The sequence below is a fragment of the Eubalaena glacialis genome, chromosome 3 (assembly GCF_028564815.1).
Source record: "Eubalaena glacialis isolate mEubGla1 chromosome 3, mEubGla1.1.hap2.+ XY, whole genome shotgun sequence".
In the NCBI taxonomy this organism is placed as follows: domain Eukaryota; kingdom Metazoa; phylum Chordata; class Mammalia; order Artiodactyla; family Balaenidae; genus Eubalaena; species Eubalaena glacialis.
This window is the reverse complement of record NC_083718.1, coordinates 87,070,313-87,087,305: the sequence shown is the minus strand read 5'-3', so window position 1 is coordinate 87,087,305 and position 16,993 is coordinate 87,070,313. Positions and strand designations below refer to the sequence as shown.

The 16,993-nt window shown below is 41.5% G+C and overlaps 1 protein-coding gene and 1 long non-coding RNA gene across 2 annotated transcripts; one reads left to right on the top strand and one right to left on the bottom strand.

Annotated features, from left to right (window-relative positions):
- Positions 1-4,075: 4,075 nt before the first annotated feature.
- On the bottom strand, positions 4,076-8,293 carry TXNIP (thioredoxin interacting protein). Its single transcript, XM_061183571.1, has 8 exons — positions 7,761-8,293; positions 7,171-7,240; positions 6,917-7,064; positions 6,598-6,700; positions 6,208-6,464; positions 5,950-6,106; positions 5,685-5,836; positions 4,076-5,552 (listed from the first exon to the last, which is right to left on the bottom strand). The coding sequence occupies exons 1-8, from the start codon at positions 8,008-8,010 to the stop codon at positions 5,517-5,519; spliced, it is 1,173 nt and encodes a 390-aa protein (XP_061039554.1). The 5' UTR covers positions 8,011-8,293; the 3' UTR covers positions 4,076-5,516.
- Positions 8,234-15,485, top strand: LOC133086871 (uncharacterized). The gene is made up of 3 exons (XR_009700359.1): positions 8,234-8,294; positions 9,520-9,572; positions 15,439-15,485. It is a non-coding gene; the product is annotated as an uncharacterized LOC133086871 (long non-coding RNA).
- Positions 15,486-16,993: the final 1,508 nt, after the last annotated feature.

Genomic DNA, 16,993 nt, shown 5'->3' with positions numbered 1-16,993 from the left:
GGGGTTTCAGTTCAGACCATAAGTAAGAGCAGTTGCTCCCTGTTGGTTGAAGCAGAAGTCTCTTCTCGGAGGAGAGAGGAGTCTTCCCACATGGCCTAGAACTTCTTGACCCAGCCAAGTCATGACCATGACTCTGATTCCCTGTTGTTTTATCACATGTCTCTGTGACTGAGAGTGTAGGTCAGGGAGTGAAAAAGAAATTATGTCCTCAGTACCTTTTCACTAAATATTTCAGCCTTTGTGAGGCCACGTATTCACAAAAGAAGTAAAGAAGTTATGTTTTTCTCACCAAGTGGTTGGCCTTGGAAGGCACACAACTCACTGAGGAACCACATAAGTGTCTCCAATATGCTGAGGCAGGCCATGAACACAGGAGCTGTAGACAGTGAGAAATCAGATGTCACAGCCTAGTTGGGAAGCAGGTGCATCACCAGGTTAGTTCAATCAAATCCGTGTTATAGGTGCTGGGGTTGAGGAGGGCATCAGTCCTGGAACACTTTATCAGAGAAATTTATATTTTCATATGGCCTCAAGTTACTGGCGTCCTCCAGTACTCCCTTTAGCATTTCTTGAAGGGTAGGTATTATGGTACTGAACTCCTTCAGCTTTTGTGTGAGAATGTCTTTCATTTTTCCTCATTCCCAGGTTTCACATGTGGATGACCAGGGTTCACACTTAAAGAACTTTACTATTTTCTTACAGCTACATTGGCCCACCAGGAAAATAACTTGCCTGGATATTATTTCTTGCTTTTAATGGTCACGATTTTTGCCAGAAGATGAAACAATGGATGTCCTCCAGCATCACATCTATGTACATATTTCTCTGCAATGTGCCCAGCAGGTCCCACTCTTTGTGGCTGAGTTCTACAAACACGTCTTCAAAGATCACTGATCTCTAAAGCATCATGGATATTCTGGTTCAATCAGCATCATTCTTTCCAATGCCTCCCATGACTTGCTGTATTCTGTTGGTCAGAAGCCAGTCAGTAGCCACTTAGTAGTTGCACAAAGAGTGGAGTTTCCTCGCTGGATGTAGATCACAGTGTGGCTGGAACATCCAGGAAGGCGGGTTCAGTGTTCTCCCCCAGAACTGGGAAAAGTGGCTGCATTCTGGAAATAACTGAAAGTGATGAAAATCCAGCCTCAATCATCACTGAGAAGGTGGGGATAAACCGCGCGGGGTGGCCGGAAATGAAGGCACGGTGCTGGGAGGAGCGGGCATGACCCCTTTTCACAGGTTGGGGCGCCAGCGGGGAGCGTCTTCCTCCCGCAGCCCCGCCAGCCGCCACGCGGGCCCCGAAGCCGCCACACGTGCTCCCGCCACCGCCATGGCGCCTCCCCTCCCCACATATATTTTTAAAATCCTCACTTCTATGGTAGTTACTATTACTGTTTCCCATTTTACAGATAAACTGTAGCACAGAGAAGGTTAAACAAGTTGCAAGGTCATACAACTAGTTAAGTGGTGGAAGTAGGATTTGAATTTAGATAGTTTGGCTCCAGTTGGTATTGTGCTTAATTACCAAACTATACTATTTCTCCTTAATAGTATAAGGAGGCTGATCCCTGAACTTTTTCTAGGCTATAGACTCACCTATTGGGCCAGGACCTGCAGCCCTGGTTCTGCAGTCATCTCTGAGAGGAAGTTTTTCAGTTTTGGAAATGGAAGTGAATGTAGGGTCAGAACAGAGAATGGGACAAAAATTTCTTTCTTTCCACGCCAGAACTATTGAGGTCAGGATGCTTGGGACAGGGGCCATCAAAGAGTCAGTAAAACATTTTCCTTATCCATCTTATGCATTCCATCACCTAGAGATAGCCCAAGGAAAGAATACTAGGAAGGGGTCTGTATACTACTGAAAGAACTGGGCAAAAGCCACTCTTTTACCCCACTTCATAACCTTCAGCTCTTAGATGATTGTTTTTTGTTGACCAGGTGTTTGGTCAGATCTTCCCTCCATACTTTTCCCTCCCGATGCCTCAACCCAAGTTATATCCTTGTTTTTCCAGTCTGTTCAGAGTTATCAAGGTAGCCAAGGATCCTGGTTGTGGAAGTATCTGTTCTTTCCTTGTTAATTTTACTTTCTCTAGCTCTTTTCTCTCTTTAGTTTTCTTTCTGTCTTCTCTCAGATCTTCCTATACCAGATTGGGCCTAATGAATAAATGATACTAAGAACTGGACCTCCTCAAATGGCTGTACATGTAGGTTATAGCTCTTTAAAAATTAAAAGGCATATGAGAAGAGCAAAGGAAAGGAAGACCCAAGATATCCACCCACTTAAGTGGAGAAACAGCTGGGCCGGGACCTAAGGAAGAGTACTTAAGCAAGCCTATGTGCAGATGTCCTGGGGTGGGGTAGACGTTGTGTATCGAAGGCAAAAGGAAGTCCAGTGGAGACTTCTGTGCTCTAAGGGAGGGATGTGTTTCCTCTGGGTGAACAGCTATAGCTGCTTCCTTCCTTCCTCAGATTTTGCTGTGCTGTTTAATATGATAGTCACTAGTCACAGGGAGCTAACTAAATTTAAAATAAACAGAAATAAAAATTCAGTTCATCAGGAAGAGTAGCCACATTTCAGAGCTCACTAGTCACATGTGGATAGTGGCTACCGTATTAGGGCAAATATAGAACTTTTCCATGATTACAGAAAGTTCTGTTGGACAGTGCTGGATTTGAGGTATTAGGGTATCAGGAGGATGTGCATATGTTCTGGCCCTTCAAGGATCAAATCTCTATCAGACCTTGGGTGTAAGTTATCTACCCTCTCCATCCCCTTCTCATATCAGGTACCAGTAGCCAGGCTGTATACACAAACAACCAGGCTTCTGTACTCCATGGTCTCTCCATCTCTTTGTCCTGCCCTCTGGCCTGCTCTTGTCCTTGCTCTATCCCTCCAGTCCCTGCAAAACAAGCTCCAGAAAAACTTTTCCATCAACTTTGACTTAGTTTCCTGGTCACAGAGTTGAAAAAGGGCGGAGGCACTAAATTGTTGAACAGGTAAGAAAAGGAGGCAGAGGTGAGAGTAAAGGTCACAGTCACCATGGCAGCAGAGCTAGAGACTGACACCTTGGTAAAGAAAAACAACGGCCAGGAGAGAGCAAAAGAGCTGCTGAGAATGCAAGATAGATGCAGACAAAGATTGAAGTGGAAAAGAATCTTTTCAATCCTACTTTCTGTTCAATTTACATTGATTTTATGAACTTCCAGGAGCCTGAGGTCTGGAATTACTATGTGGAGGTCCATAGAAAAGCCAACCCCCAAATAAGGGCTAGGACTAGATTTGTCTGCAAAGGTTTAAATGAACCAGAAATCAGAATGTATGCTAACCTCTCCCATCTCAGGGTTTCTCATCACTAGTCACTCCTAGTCACTCCTTTCGGAATAATAAAAATCATTTCAATTAGAGGTGAAATTGTGCCATCAATCAGTTATTACTCTACAAGGAAGTAACAGAAACTGCTGAAGCATATCATAAGGAATGAGGGTTGGTTTGAATATTCAGCAAACATTTACTAGGTTATGATCATGTACTTGGATACGAACTGTAATGGGAGCTGCAGAGATAAACGGTAGCTGCCTTCAAATAACTTGGTCGTAACTCTAAATCCTTAAGTCCTGTATTATGTCTTCCTGCATATAAACCAGGCTTATACTGGGAAGAAACTATGATGAAACCAAATTATGAAAGAGACCCATAACCTTTTCCTTCCAAATCCCCTCACAAACTTCATTTCCCTGTATTTCAAGAGCTCATTAAACAAAAATCAAAGCTTCATGCACTCCAAAGTTGAAGGAATTTAGTAATGATTAACTATAGATGTAGAAAACTAGCTTAGGCCACCAGAAGATCCCACTACAGTTCTTTAGTGAATTGGACAAAAGACAGTGTAGCTCAAATTCCTTCCCTCTTCACCCCACCAACCCGCATTCTGACTATATTCATTACCGTCAATAGGAAATGGTTTCTCTACAGGGTTTTCAACAATGTGAATTGTGAAGTAGGGGGAAAGCTCCTTTGGGCACATTTTCTTTCTAATAACTTCTTCAACACCATCTCAGAGACAAGAAAACAAACTTTTTTGCCATTAAAAAAAAACTTTATTTTATTTATTTATTTTTTACAAAGAATACCCCCACCTGGGGTGAAAAAATATATCTGGTTAAGTACAAAATATAGTTTTTGTCATACAAAAAGATATACAATTAAAAAACAAAAAAAAAAAATGAAACCACCTTCAGCCCACATACTTTCTCAGGAAAGGGAAGATAGAGCTCAGTGCTCTGACACAGGACAGTGAACAAAGTGCTAAGGCTGAGGGAGACTGAGCAAGTGCTAGAGGCTGCAGTGCGAAAGGGGCTGTCAACATCCCTGTCTCCTAACACTGGGCAGAAAGGGAGCCCGCACAGCTTTTGTGAAGACCTGCCCTCTAGTTTCTCATGGCAACATCTGGATGCTCTGATCACAGTGTTGGGGCATTTTGATCTAGAGTTCCTCCTTGGGTTTGGAGAAGTCACAGTGGGCAAGGCTGATAGCAGCAACCCTTCTCATATAATTAGAGTGTCAGAATTGCAGAATTCTGTACACTGGGACAAAGTCTCAAAAGCAGTAACACTTTTTTTTTTTTTTTTGTCGTTGTGCTTACCCCTAGAGACATAGTAGACCAGTTTTAGCTTACACTTGAGAAAGGAAAAAAATCCCAGATTTGACACAAACTAAAGTGCTAAGAACATCACCTCAGAATCAATTCCAAGGAGTCACATGAAAAAAAAAAACACATTCTCCCACGTGAAAATGTTTGCCAACAGGAGAACACAGTGCAATAGGCTCTAAAAATGGCTTTTAAGACCTTTGGTGGGGCACAGTTACTACCGCTTTACACCTGATTAAAGTACTTTCTGAACAAAGACAACCTTTGAGCTTCTTCCCTTTAATCCACATGGGAAGCTCACTCCAAAGTCCAAACCAAATCAGCTCTGGAGGGCTTTTTTTTTTTTTCCTATAAGTGTACAAACAAACGGGCACAACGATTTTAAGAACATCCTTTTCCCAAAGTTTTGGCCGTGAGTTTTTTCCTTTTCATTTTCCTAGTTTGCTAAATTGGCTCTCCTCTACATGGCAGAGGTTCAAGGTCTCTTGTTATAACAATCTATAATCCCCTCCATAAAACACTGGGAAGACCATGCCAGGAGGCCATTTCTACCCCTTATTCAAAAGTACTGAAAATGCCTCAATTTTCAAAGAGATTTAAGAAAATGGGATTGGCCTGAATTTTTCTAGTATGTTTTTAAACCCATCCAGCAAAATACCCCGTATCACATCTCACTGGCTGAGGACGAGTGCGCACCTATTAAAGCCCAGGAGATTGCATGCTGATCACCTCCTACACTGGAGAGTCAGAGGCTGGGGTGGACCGGTACCCCACTGTAGAGACTACTGAGTCTCTAAAAAAGTACGAGTCCGGGAAGAGAGATGAAAAGAAACAAGTAGGTACAGCTGCTTCTTTTCTTCCACATGCTCACTGCACATTGTTGTTGAGGATGCAGGGATCCACCTGGGAGGAAGAAAGAAAAGAACATTTTAGTTTGGGTGAGAACTAAAAGAACAACCCAGTTTAGCAATCCCTCCAAGTCAACTTCCTATAGTAGGCTTAGGGCAAATGTAGTGGTAAAATGACAATACTCACCTCAGTGTAAGTAGGTGGTGGCATGAACTTGAACTCAGGAGCATACATAAAAATAGGGCTGTCTTGAGAACCATCTGTGTCATCTAGCAGAGGAGTAGTGGGGCTCTCCAATCGGTGATCTTCAGGAATGATATCCATATAGCAAGGAGGGGCTAGAGAGAGAAAGTATGGGGATAAGAAGCCTGGCCAAGGAATGCTTGACCATCACCAATTTTACAAACCCAAGCAGGCCAGAAAGGAAGAACAGACATTAGGTCTAGCTCACCTTCTGGGGTATCGGGGATGTTTAGATCTACCCAACTCATCTCAGAACTGGTTCGGCTGGCCATGCTGGATGTCCGGCTACTGAGGCCTGACCTGCTGCCAATTACCAGGGGCAGGTCAAGAATGACTTTCTTGGAGCCAGGGACGCTAACATAGATCTAGAAAAGGAGACGGCAGTTTGTTAGACTGGAGATCTGGAGAAAACACCACTATTGTTCTGACAGATGAACAATTTCTCTCTCCAGCCCCACCAACTCACCAATAAGGAGTATTCAACTCGAAGGATGTTGCAGCCCAAGATAGAAGGTCTGATCTTCTGCACCCGAAGGCTCTTGCCACGCCATGATGCGCAAGTTCCTGAGATAATATGATTGCCTCTGACCGATGACAGCTTCTGCGTCAGCATCTTGGTTTGGCCATTGGCAAGGTAAGTGTGGCGGGCTACAATGGCAGCTTTGGGGACCACGATGCGGGAACTCGTATTCTCAAAGTCAGCATGGATGTTAATCTCATCACCTAGCAATGAGAAAGATGAAAACTGATGCTTAGTACAGTTGATGACTTTTCATCTGTCCCTGTCTCCTGCCCTTACCCCCAAACCCACAGTTCCTGTTTTAATAGTCTCCCATTTTAAGCACTAGATCCTTACCTTCACAGAATCCTTTTCTGTCTATTCGGGCAGAGACGGACACCCGCCCATCAGGAATAAACATGCAGGAAACTTTCTTCTCCTTTTTAGCAGACACAGGTGCCTATGTAGAATGGAGGAGAAAAACGTGTTTTGAGAATTTCTAGAGATCCTTTCTCTGCTTCTCTTTCCTTTCCACTGCTTATTTAGAATAGGCAGCTTTCCCTCCCACCTTGATGACTTAGGACTTGATTCCCTGAGGGGCTTCACTCTAATGCCCTAGACACTTGACTTATTATCCCTGAAACCCAGAAGAATAGAATCTTAAAATGAACCTCACCAGTAAATCAGGGGTATTGACATCCACTAGATCCATCACTTCAAAGTTTTTCTTTGTCTCCTGAGTTGGGTGGCTGGAGCGATCAAGAAAAGCCTTCACCCAGTAGTCTACACACCCATATTTTCCTTTGAAAGATGTTCCCAGAGGCCTTTATCAAGAAAAAAGAAACAATTAATTTAAAAATGCTCTCCAAGAAGAGTAAGTGATCAAAGGACGGGAAGATAAGTCCACAGATGCATTTAGCTGATACATACCCCTGAGGAAGCTCAAAGCCAAACTTGTATTCATATTTGTTTCCAGGTCTCATGATCACCTCATTCTCACCTGAAGAGAGAGAAAAGCGAGTAGCCATTAGGTTTCTTGTTACACTTAAAATGCATCTGTGCGATATGGAATTCTTGGGCAGCATATAAGAGTATTGTAGAACCCCCATTTTCATCCCTTATGTTCTTAAGAGATTCTGATGCATTTCGTTGGGCCAAAAAGTTGCAAAGCCCTGCAGTGCTCAAAGGCTCAACCAGGACAGTTAAGCTACTATCATCTCAGACAGGAAGCAAACAGAATAAACAAGTTATGCACACAGAAAATCTTTCAATAGCTAAGGCAACATCCCTCAGGATCACCTACAGAACACAGCACCATAAGAAATTGCACACATCACCCTTTTTCGGGTGGGGGGTGGGAGGAGTTTGCAAATTAAAACTAAAAAAGATAAGGAAGCCACACAAAATGCAAACCACACAACCTGAGCAACTTAGAATCTATACCGTAGGATCCATTTATTTGTTTTCAATTCTCTTCTCGAATCAGCTTTCACCTTCCAGCAAACGGCTGGGTCACTCACCTGTTGGCTGGTCGTCCACAAGAAGCGTGTCTTCGTAGCGCAGGTAGTTCAGTGTCTGTTTGCACTGTTGGGATCCCTGCATCCACAGGACTTTAGCCACTCCGCAAGCCAGGATCCTGACAGCTTTGACTACAGTGACTTCACACACCTCCACTATCACCCGGCCAGCCACCTTCTCCCCACTGCCGTACACCTTTTCGGGGTCGTTAAAGACCACCTCGAAAGACTTGATCTTCTTGAACATCACCATAATCGGGCTGGGTTGGCTTAAAAATTAAAAACGAGGGAGGAAAAACAAAACCCCAAATCAAAGGACCCTTAGCAATGAGTTAAAATTATTTCACTCTTCAATCTTCTACTAAATTTTCGATAAGATGTCCACAAAAATTGTAAGCTGCTGCTTAGGCCAAGAGATTTCAAGAGAAAAATAAACCCTTTCTTTTCTTTCTTTCCTCCAACAGCTGGAATAGATCGCCGGATCTCTGCGGAAGGGCTAAAAGCACGCCGCCCGAGGAGACGAAAAGAGAGTTGCAAGTAAGAGCCGGAAACTGCTCTATATAGTAGCCCGGCAGGCAGGGCCACGCGAGCGCTGGCCTGGAGGCTCGTGCTGCCCTCGTGCACAGCCCTCCCATTGGCTGCCCGTTCCTTGTTTACCAGGAGCCCGACCAATCAGTGAGGTCGCAGCAGCGCGTGGACACAGTGTGCTCCAGGCGGGGAAAATAGTTGTTGTGCATCGCTGCAGGGCCAGGAGGAGGGGGCGGAGGGGTTGTGGGGCGGCTTCCCTTGGGCCCAAAGGAAGGAAGGCTTCGCTGCCCCTAAAATTTATCCGAGGCCAGCGTCCTTCGAAGGATGCTTTTGGGGTGCCAGCGATGTTTTGAGGTAAAAGGAAAATGTGCTTATGAGGGAATTTCGTGCTTAGCCTCAGCCAATGCAATTAATTTAGAGGCAACTGTTTATTTCCGACTCACAAATCGCAAGTCGTGTGAAAAACAATCCCAGAGCTCCAGAATAATTTAGGATCGGGGCGGAGGACAGGGAGTGCCGCTGTTACTGTTCAGGAACATCCCCTTTGTCCTTCTGTTGCCCCGCACCTCTTAAAAACCAACAAACAACACCCTACCCCACCCCCCAAAAAAACCTGCTGTGCGGGAAGGAAAAGAGAACTTGTCACAAAATTTTAACCTCTCTTCAGCGCTCACAGGAAAGCGAGTATGTGGGACTGATCGGCCTTCTCCCTCCCTTTCTAGCCCCCGGGCTCGGGGCTGTGTGCCTCAGCCCATGCGCCCTCCACTCTGTTCTCGGGACCGGAAACAGTGCGGGCGTTTCCACATCCTCTTGCTTATCCCCTCATCTCTTCAGTCCCTAACTGAAAAGTTGGGGAACACTTTATGTTCCGCCAGTTACCTCATTACCTCTTTAGTAAAGTGTGTTTTTTAGGCTCTGATTGTCTCTCACTCCCTGCTTCTCCAGGAAAGGAAAAAAAAAAAAAAAAAGGGTGCTTCACTCTTCTCATTACCCCCACCCAGTTACTTTAACTCTTTCTTGTCTTCGTCCCCTCTTCAACTTACGAAATCAAAGGTAATCCCTAAATCTGTTGCCTGCATTCCTCACAGCCTTCAAATTAGTTAAAAGCAAGAAAGTTCTCTTGTTTGTAACCAAAGTGTCCGAGGAAAGATGGCCGTATTCCTGTTTGAAGGAAGTATTCCCCTGTCTTTGAAAAGCTTTTCGTTTTTTGTTGTGTTTTGTTTTTTTCCCTAAGCTGTTTAGAAATTGCTGAGAAAGGGAAGAGAAGACAGAAGGATCACTAGCACAGTACGTATTCATGCTAAAAGAAGCCTTGACTCTTCATCCTGTGTTGTCGTTTGGCTCTCTGTCAGATGGGCTTTTTCTTAGCTGGCCATGAGGTGCCTTAGGAACCGACTCCTGAGAAATTTTTCATAAATGCAATAAGAAAAACTTGTGTGCAGAGATACAGGGATTCTTCTCCCTTGTCTTTGATTCCTGATTCCCTCCCATTTGTTAGGGAATCAGGAGATGACCTCATTTCTTGTGCTGGAAAGAGAAAGACGATGTTCCGAAGATTGAGATGGGGAAGTAAATAACAAGCATTAGAATATCCAGAAATCCTACCCTCTCAGCAAAAAGACGGCTATTCATTGCTGTGAAAGATCCTTCTTCCTTCCTCACACACCCTAACTGGGTTGACACTCTAAGGCTAACAAGTTACAACTCAACCCCACCATTAAGCAAGCTCAAAAATCAGGCATCAAGACTACTGGAAAGCACACACACACACAGCACCAACCCCCAGGAACAAAAAGGGGAACATGTTGATCCTTAGGGTGTGTGGGTTTGAGGCGGCACCCTGTTCAAGAAAGTTAACCAAGAAGGCCTGAGTTATTTTCAGTCGGTCAACAGTATTGATTGAGTTGATTGAGTTATCTGGAGCAGGGAAGGTGGGACGCTCATTAAAGTAATTTTAAAATTTTGAATTGTAGCTTCTGAGAGAATTTTTAGTTTGATACATATGAAAGTGTACATAAATATGAAATATCAAAATGTTTACAAAGAAATACATGAATCAATATTGTTGAATAGTGTGTGATGTGTAACTACATAAATTTTGAGGGACTGAGAGGAGAGGTGAGTGTAATAGACCAGGGTGATGTTGATTTGGGACCTCTTAGAGAAAAGGGAATGCTGATATTTATTTGGGCACATCTGTGAACTACTGACTTTTAAAAAAAACCTCAATACCATTCCCTTTTGCTCTAAGTTCCTCTCTTGGGCTCCAGTTTCTTCTTTCTTTCCCGTTCAAAACTCGGTACAGACCACTTGTTTGCGCTGTGCTATGACTGGGTTCCCTTAAATGCCAAAAACCTATTTCACTTTGGCAGCAGCTGCTGCCTACCAGGCCTGTAGCCAAAGCATGTTCTGAAATGGAGTCCCCCTGGCAAAGTTGTTTACAACCTTTCACCTTATAACCTGGTATTCTGATGAAAATGTGCCTTCTGATTCTTCTTTCTCAGTTCCTGTGCCAAAGAAGAAAAAATCTTGTAAACTGCTGTCCTGAAAACAGAGTACAAACACTTGTGGGGTGCAAGAGAGAAAAAGGGCAGGTCCAGTAAGGAACAGCAAAGGAGGGCTAAGTCCAGTTTTGCAAATTAGATCATCTTTACCTGCTCCTTCCCCACCCTCTTCAATCCCAGTGCCAATAGGAAACCAAATGGTGATTGTTGTTTGCTTTACAGGAGGTGGTTGAGTAAAGCCCAAGTGTTCATGAAGAGAAGTGCCCTCAGTGCTCAACTGCCAATCAGAGACAAGGAGCTGGTTGCATTTCTCTTTTCTTTAACCTCTGGTGTGATAAACATTTAGGACTCTAAAGACTCAAGTTTCCTAATAACCCCTTCTTTTTTCCTTTTAATTGTTACTGTCATCTCCACTCTGTAAACTTCCCTTTTACTCTTATCTTTTCCATTCTCCTCTAGGGAATATTATTTTAGAGACAAATAAAGGGAGTGTGGCATTTGAGGCTGATCAACTTTGCGTATGCCTCCAAGTCATAGATAACAGAACTTAGAGTTCAAAGTGACTTTTTGGCTATTTATTGAGCACCTATAATGGACCAGTTCCTTTACATAATTACCTCAATAATATTTTATTTATAGGTTCATCTGTCATCTTGTTCCAGAAAGGCTTTAAGGGTAGATTATTTCATTTAATTCTCACAATAACCCTGTGACTCAGGGTTGATGAAGTCAGGCTCAAAGGGTTAAGTAATTTGCCTGCAGTCACAGATTTTGTAAATAGAGCAAGATGTTAAACCCAGATCTATCTATATGTACCCTTTCTAACGTGTTGTCCTGCCTCTCAGTGCTTTAACACGTGGTATCCTGTTTGATCTTCACTGTGGAGGATTCAGAGCAAGACTCATAAAATGTTAGAGTTAAAGGGGACTCTAGCAGTCTTTTTTAAAAAAGACGTATTCCCTTATTTTAGTTAAGTGACTTGCCCTAGGACATACAGCTAGTAACTGGTGGAGCCACTCTCCAAACCCAAGATTCTTAATACTTAATCTAGAGTCTTATCTCTAGTTTGCTTTGTAAGGGTCCTTGTTTTTCAGTTTAGCTTTAATTATCAAAAAATACTTCATCTGAACAGATTGGTGGTTGCTGGGGGTTGGGGGGTGGGCGAAATGGGTGAAGGGAGTCAAAAGGTATAAACTTCTAGTCATAAATAAGTCATGGGGATGTAATGTACAGCATGGCAACCATAGTTAATAATACTGTATTGCATATGTGCAAGTTGCTAAGAGGGTACATCTTAAAAGTTCTCATCACAAGAAAAAAAATTCTGTAACTATATATGGTGACAGATGTTAACTAGACTTATTGTAGTGATCATTTTGCAACATATTCAAATATCCAATCATTATGTTGTACACTTGAAACTAATATAATGTTGTATGGCAATTTTACCTCAATTTAAAAAAACCCCTCATCTGGAAGCCCACATTTCATGTTTATTGGGGTCTATTTTTCTACTATGTTGAGGAAGGAATGGAGATGTAGAAGTTGTCCAACTTCAGGGAAAGATGGGGAGAGGAGGTAAATTAATTTGTTCAGAACTACTGCAGACTCATTTAAGATATTTCTTAAAGTTGCCTTATTACATAAAAAAAAATTTTTCCCCCTCTCATGCTATCACCCATATGTTTTACTTTCCTTTACTGTCAGATTTCTTAAGAGAGTAACTTATACCAGCTTTCTCTGTTGGCTAAACTTGTCCCTTTGTAATCTGGCTTCTGCTATCACTGAAATGGTTTTCTTAAAGTTTTCCAGAGGAAACCAGAGTAGATTTTTAGGCCTTATTTCCCTTGACTCCTATATAATTTGAAAACTGCCATCTTTTTAAATTTAAATGTTCATCTTGACTTTTGGATTTTATCCTTTTTCTCCCTTGCTAGCAATTCCTTTTTTCTCTGCCCCCGCCCCCCCCCCCCCCGAAAGCTTTTCTCCTTGGCCCTCTCCTTTTCTGTCTTCAAGCTTTGCTGTTCAGTTTGCCCATCTGTACATCACTCAAGGAAACCTCTAGCCCGTCTTGAGATTTCCAGTTGGCATCTCAAATTCAACTTGTCTAGTATGGAGCTCATAATCTTCCCCCGTGCTCAACCTCAGTTCTTACCCTTGTTTCTTTTAATGGGACCATTATATATTCCCCTGGTTATCAAGGCATAAAGTCCCGAAATTGTCTTCAATTCCTTCCTCTCTGACATTCCCCACGTTCAATCAACTGCCAAATTCTGAAGAGGCTATCTTTCCAGTTTCTAGAATTTCTTATTTCTTACTCCACTGCCATCACTCTGGTTCATGTCCTTGTTACTTTTGCCTAGATTATTTTAATAGCTTTTAGCTGATCTTTCTGCTATAATCTATAGACCGTGACTAGATTAATCTAACACAATTGAGTTCCTATCTGTTCCTGTGATGCTCCAAAACCCACTGCTTACTGAATCAAATTCAAATGCTTCAACCTGGTATTTAAAGCCTTCACAAATTGACCTAAACCAAACTTTCCAGTCTCATTTCTCTCTACTTCCTCAGAAGTGTACCCTGCACATCAGCCAAACCTGAGTACTCAGTATAGCTCTAATACATCGTTCTCCGCATTTGTTTATGCTTTTCTCTCTACCTGGAATGCCTGACTTTCCTCCCCATCTCTACTTTTTGAAATCCTACCCACTCTTCAGTAGACAGCCAAATGACTTTTCTTGTATGAAACCTTTCCTGATTCCCAAATCCCCTCATCTCTCACCTTGTAACCAGATAGGATTTCATTCTCTTTGACTACTCCATTCCACATTGTTTATATTTCTCATATGGAACTTACATGTAAAGTTTCTTTTCTCTCCTAGGTAATGAATTCCTAGAGAGCAGGATCTGTGTCTTTTTAATCTTTTTATTCTTCATAGCATCTAGCAGAGTACATTTCATAGAGAAAATATGTTATTAAATATAAACTGCATTGGTAGACTGGGATATGTCTCTGGAGTAGAATATGTTACTAATTCAGAACCTAGTATAGTTTCTTATCGACAATAAGAAACCTCAATCTCAGTTCCTTCTGCTGTACTTGAACATAACCAGTCCCTCCTCAAAGCCTGTGGCCCAATTATGTATAGAGCAAGGGTGGTGAGGGTGGTGAGGTGGTGAGGGGTGATGGTTTATTTTGCTATGAGGGAAATTTGGACAGTGTTGATGTTTAAAAACATGAGAGAGATGGGACATTTTGTGCTTAAACCAACTTCCCCTTTTCTGAGAAATTCTTTCTTACACAATTCAGTAACCCAGTTGGCTCAGCCCTGCCACCCAGTGGATAAATTAAAGTACTATTGAGATCCTTAGTCCACCCAGAAGCTTTTCTGAGACCTGAAACTTGACCCAGACCACTCCCCTGAGTGAGGAAGATGATTCTTTGATCCTGAGAAAGGAGCAGAGGAGGGAATATGGTGTTCATGACTGAGAGGAAAGAAATTACATATTAAAACAGTTTTCTGTTTTTTACCCATTTAACAGTACTTTCTATGTTAATAGCATTTTATAAATGTACATAGAGCTAAATATACATGTGCATTATAAAGCAATTGCACAAACATTAGAGTCTCACTAGATAGGCAGGCAGATATTTTGTAGAAAGGAATATTGCAATATAGAGCGCTCAAGTGACTTGCCTAACTTCACGCAATTAGGACAAAATTCATCTAATTTATGGCTCAAAAATCTTTCCACTAGAGCATCTCTTATCCTTTAAAAAAAAAAAGTCATCTCCTTTGTAAAGATTTCTCTGATTTCTACAAGCAGATTTAATTGTCACTTTCTTTGTATTCCTAACAGCATATTGGACATACTTATATATATTATGAATATTGATCATTTATCTGTTTATTTGTCTGTTCCTTCCCACTAAACTGAGTTTCCCAAAGATAGGAACCATGTTGTCTTATAGCCTGGCATAGTTTAGGTGCTTCAAAAATTCTAAATAAGGGTAAAAGTCAATCTGTAGAGGATTATTTTAGCCTGATCAGCTAATGTGTAGCATATTTAGCCCATCCCATTGCTCATCCTTCTGGTTTCGGCTTCTTCTCCAGCACTGATGGTATTCTCCCCAGGCTTGGTCGTGGTAGATGCAGGACAGTGATCTCCATAAAGAGAAAATTAAGCCATGGCAGAACATTTTCTGTTCCAGGTGCTACAGTTTCAGCAAAGGACCTTTCGATTCTTCGCTGGGGTGAGGCAGGGTTGGAGGGCAGGATGAAGAGACTGATTAATTTTTTAAAAAAATCCAGCTTAACTAGTTCCTCATAGGTAGAAGTAGAAATGCTGTATCAAAGACTGATTACACAAAACCCTTGATATTAAAAATATTGAACCAGTAGCAAAGAATCATTCCATAATAGCCCTGCAGTGGAGGCAGAATCCAGTTATCTTTCCTGATTTCTCTTTCACTTTCTCAAAGCCCACCCTCCATTCACACACAAATTTTACCTCAGGAAACGTATGTAACGTATTTCTTCTTATTAACTATTAGGAGGATGATGAATAATTTGGTGTGGGAGTAGGCAGAAAAATTGAGGAAGGCCTATTATTTTCTAATGTTCTATCTTCCTTCCTTTCCTTAGTGCTGGTGCAGTTTTTTGGCACTGATTTTGAGAACGTGTAATTACTGGACCATGGAAATTATCTGTTTCCTTGAGAAGAAATGTGGGAAGGAACTTGCCATGAAGTATACAAGGTGGGGTGAAGTGGGTAAGAAGGGAGTTGGGTAGACCTGAGAAATGGTTGAGGTGTCCACAAGTATAAGAAGCTAAGAGGAAATGCTCAGTACTGGCCAAGGTGGAAATGCCCTCTCTTTTTAAAATCAAAATAATGTAACATAATGTAGTTAAAAATCACATAATATTTGATGCTTATGCAAAAACCCAGCAGTCCTCAGTTCACTCCACTGAGATAGTCTCTTCCAATTATTTCAGCTTTTTCATCTGGTATTTACTTCATATTTCTAAATTATATGTTTCTTCTTTTATTTCTTAATTTAGAAGTTAGACATATCTGCTCTTTTTTTGTTATAGTATTTGAAATTTTAAGCATCTTACATCACATTGTATCCCTACCTTCCTGTTCCTCCTACCTCATCCTCCTTATAGAGTTATATAACAGTTTTGGCCAAATCAGTAGTCATTGTTTACATTATTATCACTGTGTAAATAGCATCAATTGTGGAGCCAAGTAGTGTATTTTGATTGTTTTGTGTCCTGAACAACCCTTTGTTATGAAGTTATAATTATTTAAGCAATTTATTTAGTTTATTATGCACCTATCCTCAGTTTATGTCTGAAATGCCAATTCTGTCAAATACTTATTAATATTTTCTCTCAGATGGTCAACAGATCAGATAATCTAAGAAATTAATTTTCTTTTTCCTCCATCCCCACTGGGTAATTCCTTTTAGTCATCAGTACTATCTGCTGACTGTGAAGTGAAGCGGAAAGACAAAACTGAGGCACAGGGTTGATGTTTTTAAACCAGAAAATGTCCTTTCTGTGATCTCTGACCTGGAGAATGAGAATCTGGAGGAAGGAATATGGTCCTTGTGATAGGAGTAGAAGAGAGAGTATACAATATTTAAATATTCTCTTTCCTTTCCCCATCATCCTCCTCTTTTCTGTGTTTTCCTAGAAGAAGGAAATTCTGTTCTAATCTTCCTTTTTATACTGTGGTCATTCTAAGCCTTCGACTGATCCAGCAAAGGAAGAGGGAAATGCAGGCTACCTATTTTTTTAAATTACATATTTATTAGGTATACTGGATGTTTGATGAACTGCACATATTTGAAGTGTATATTTTCATGGCTTTTGAAATGAAATCACTGCCACAATCAAGATAATGAACATGTTACTCCAAAAAATTTCTTCCTGTGTCTTTGTAAACCATCCCTCCCTCCCTCCCCCTGACCATCCCCAGGCAACCACTGATCTTTTTCTGTCACTATATATTAGTTTACACTTTCTATAATTTTATATAAATGGAAGTATACAGTATGTAGTCTTTTCTGTTGTTGTTTGGCTTCTTTTGCTTGCATTCTTATTTTGAAATTCATCATATTGTTATGTGTATCAGTAGTTTATTTCATTTTATTGCTGAGTGATATTGTATGCAAGTCCTTGTGCAGACACA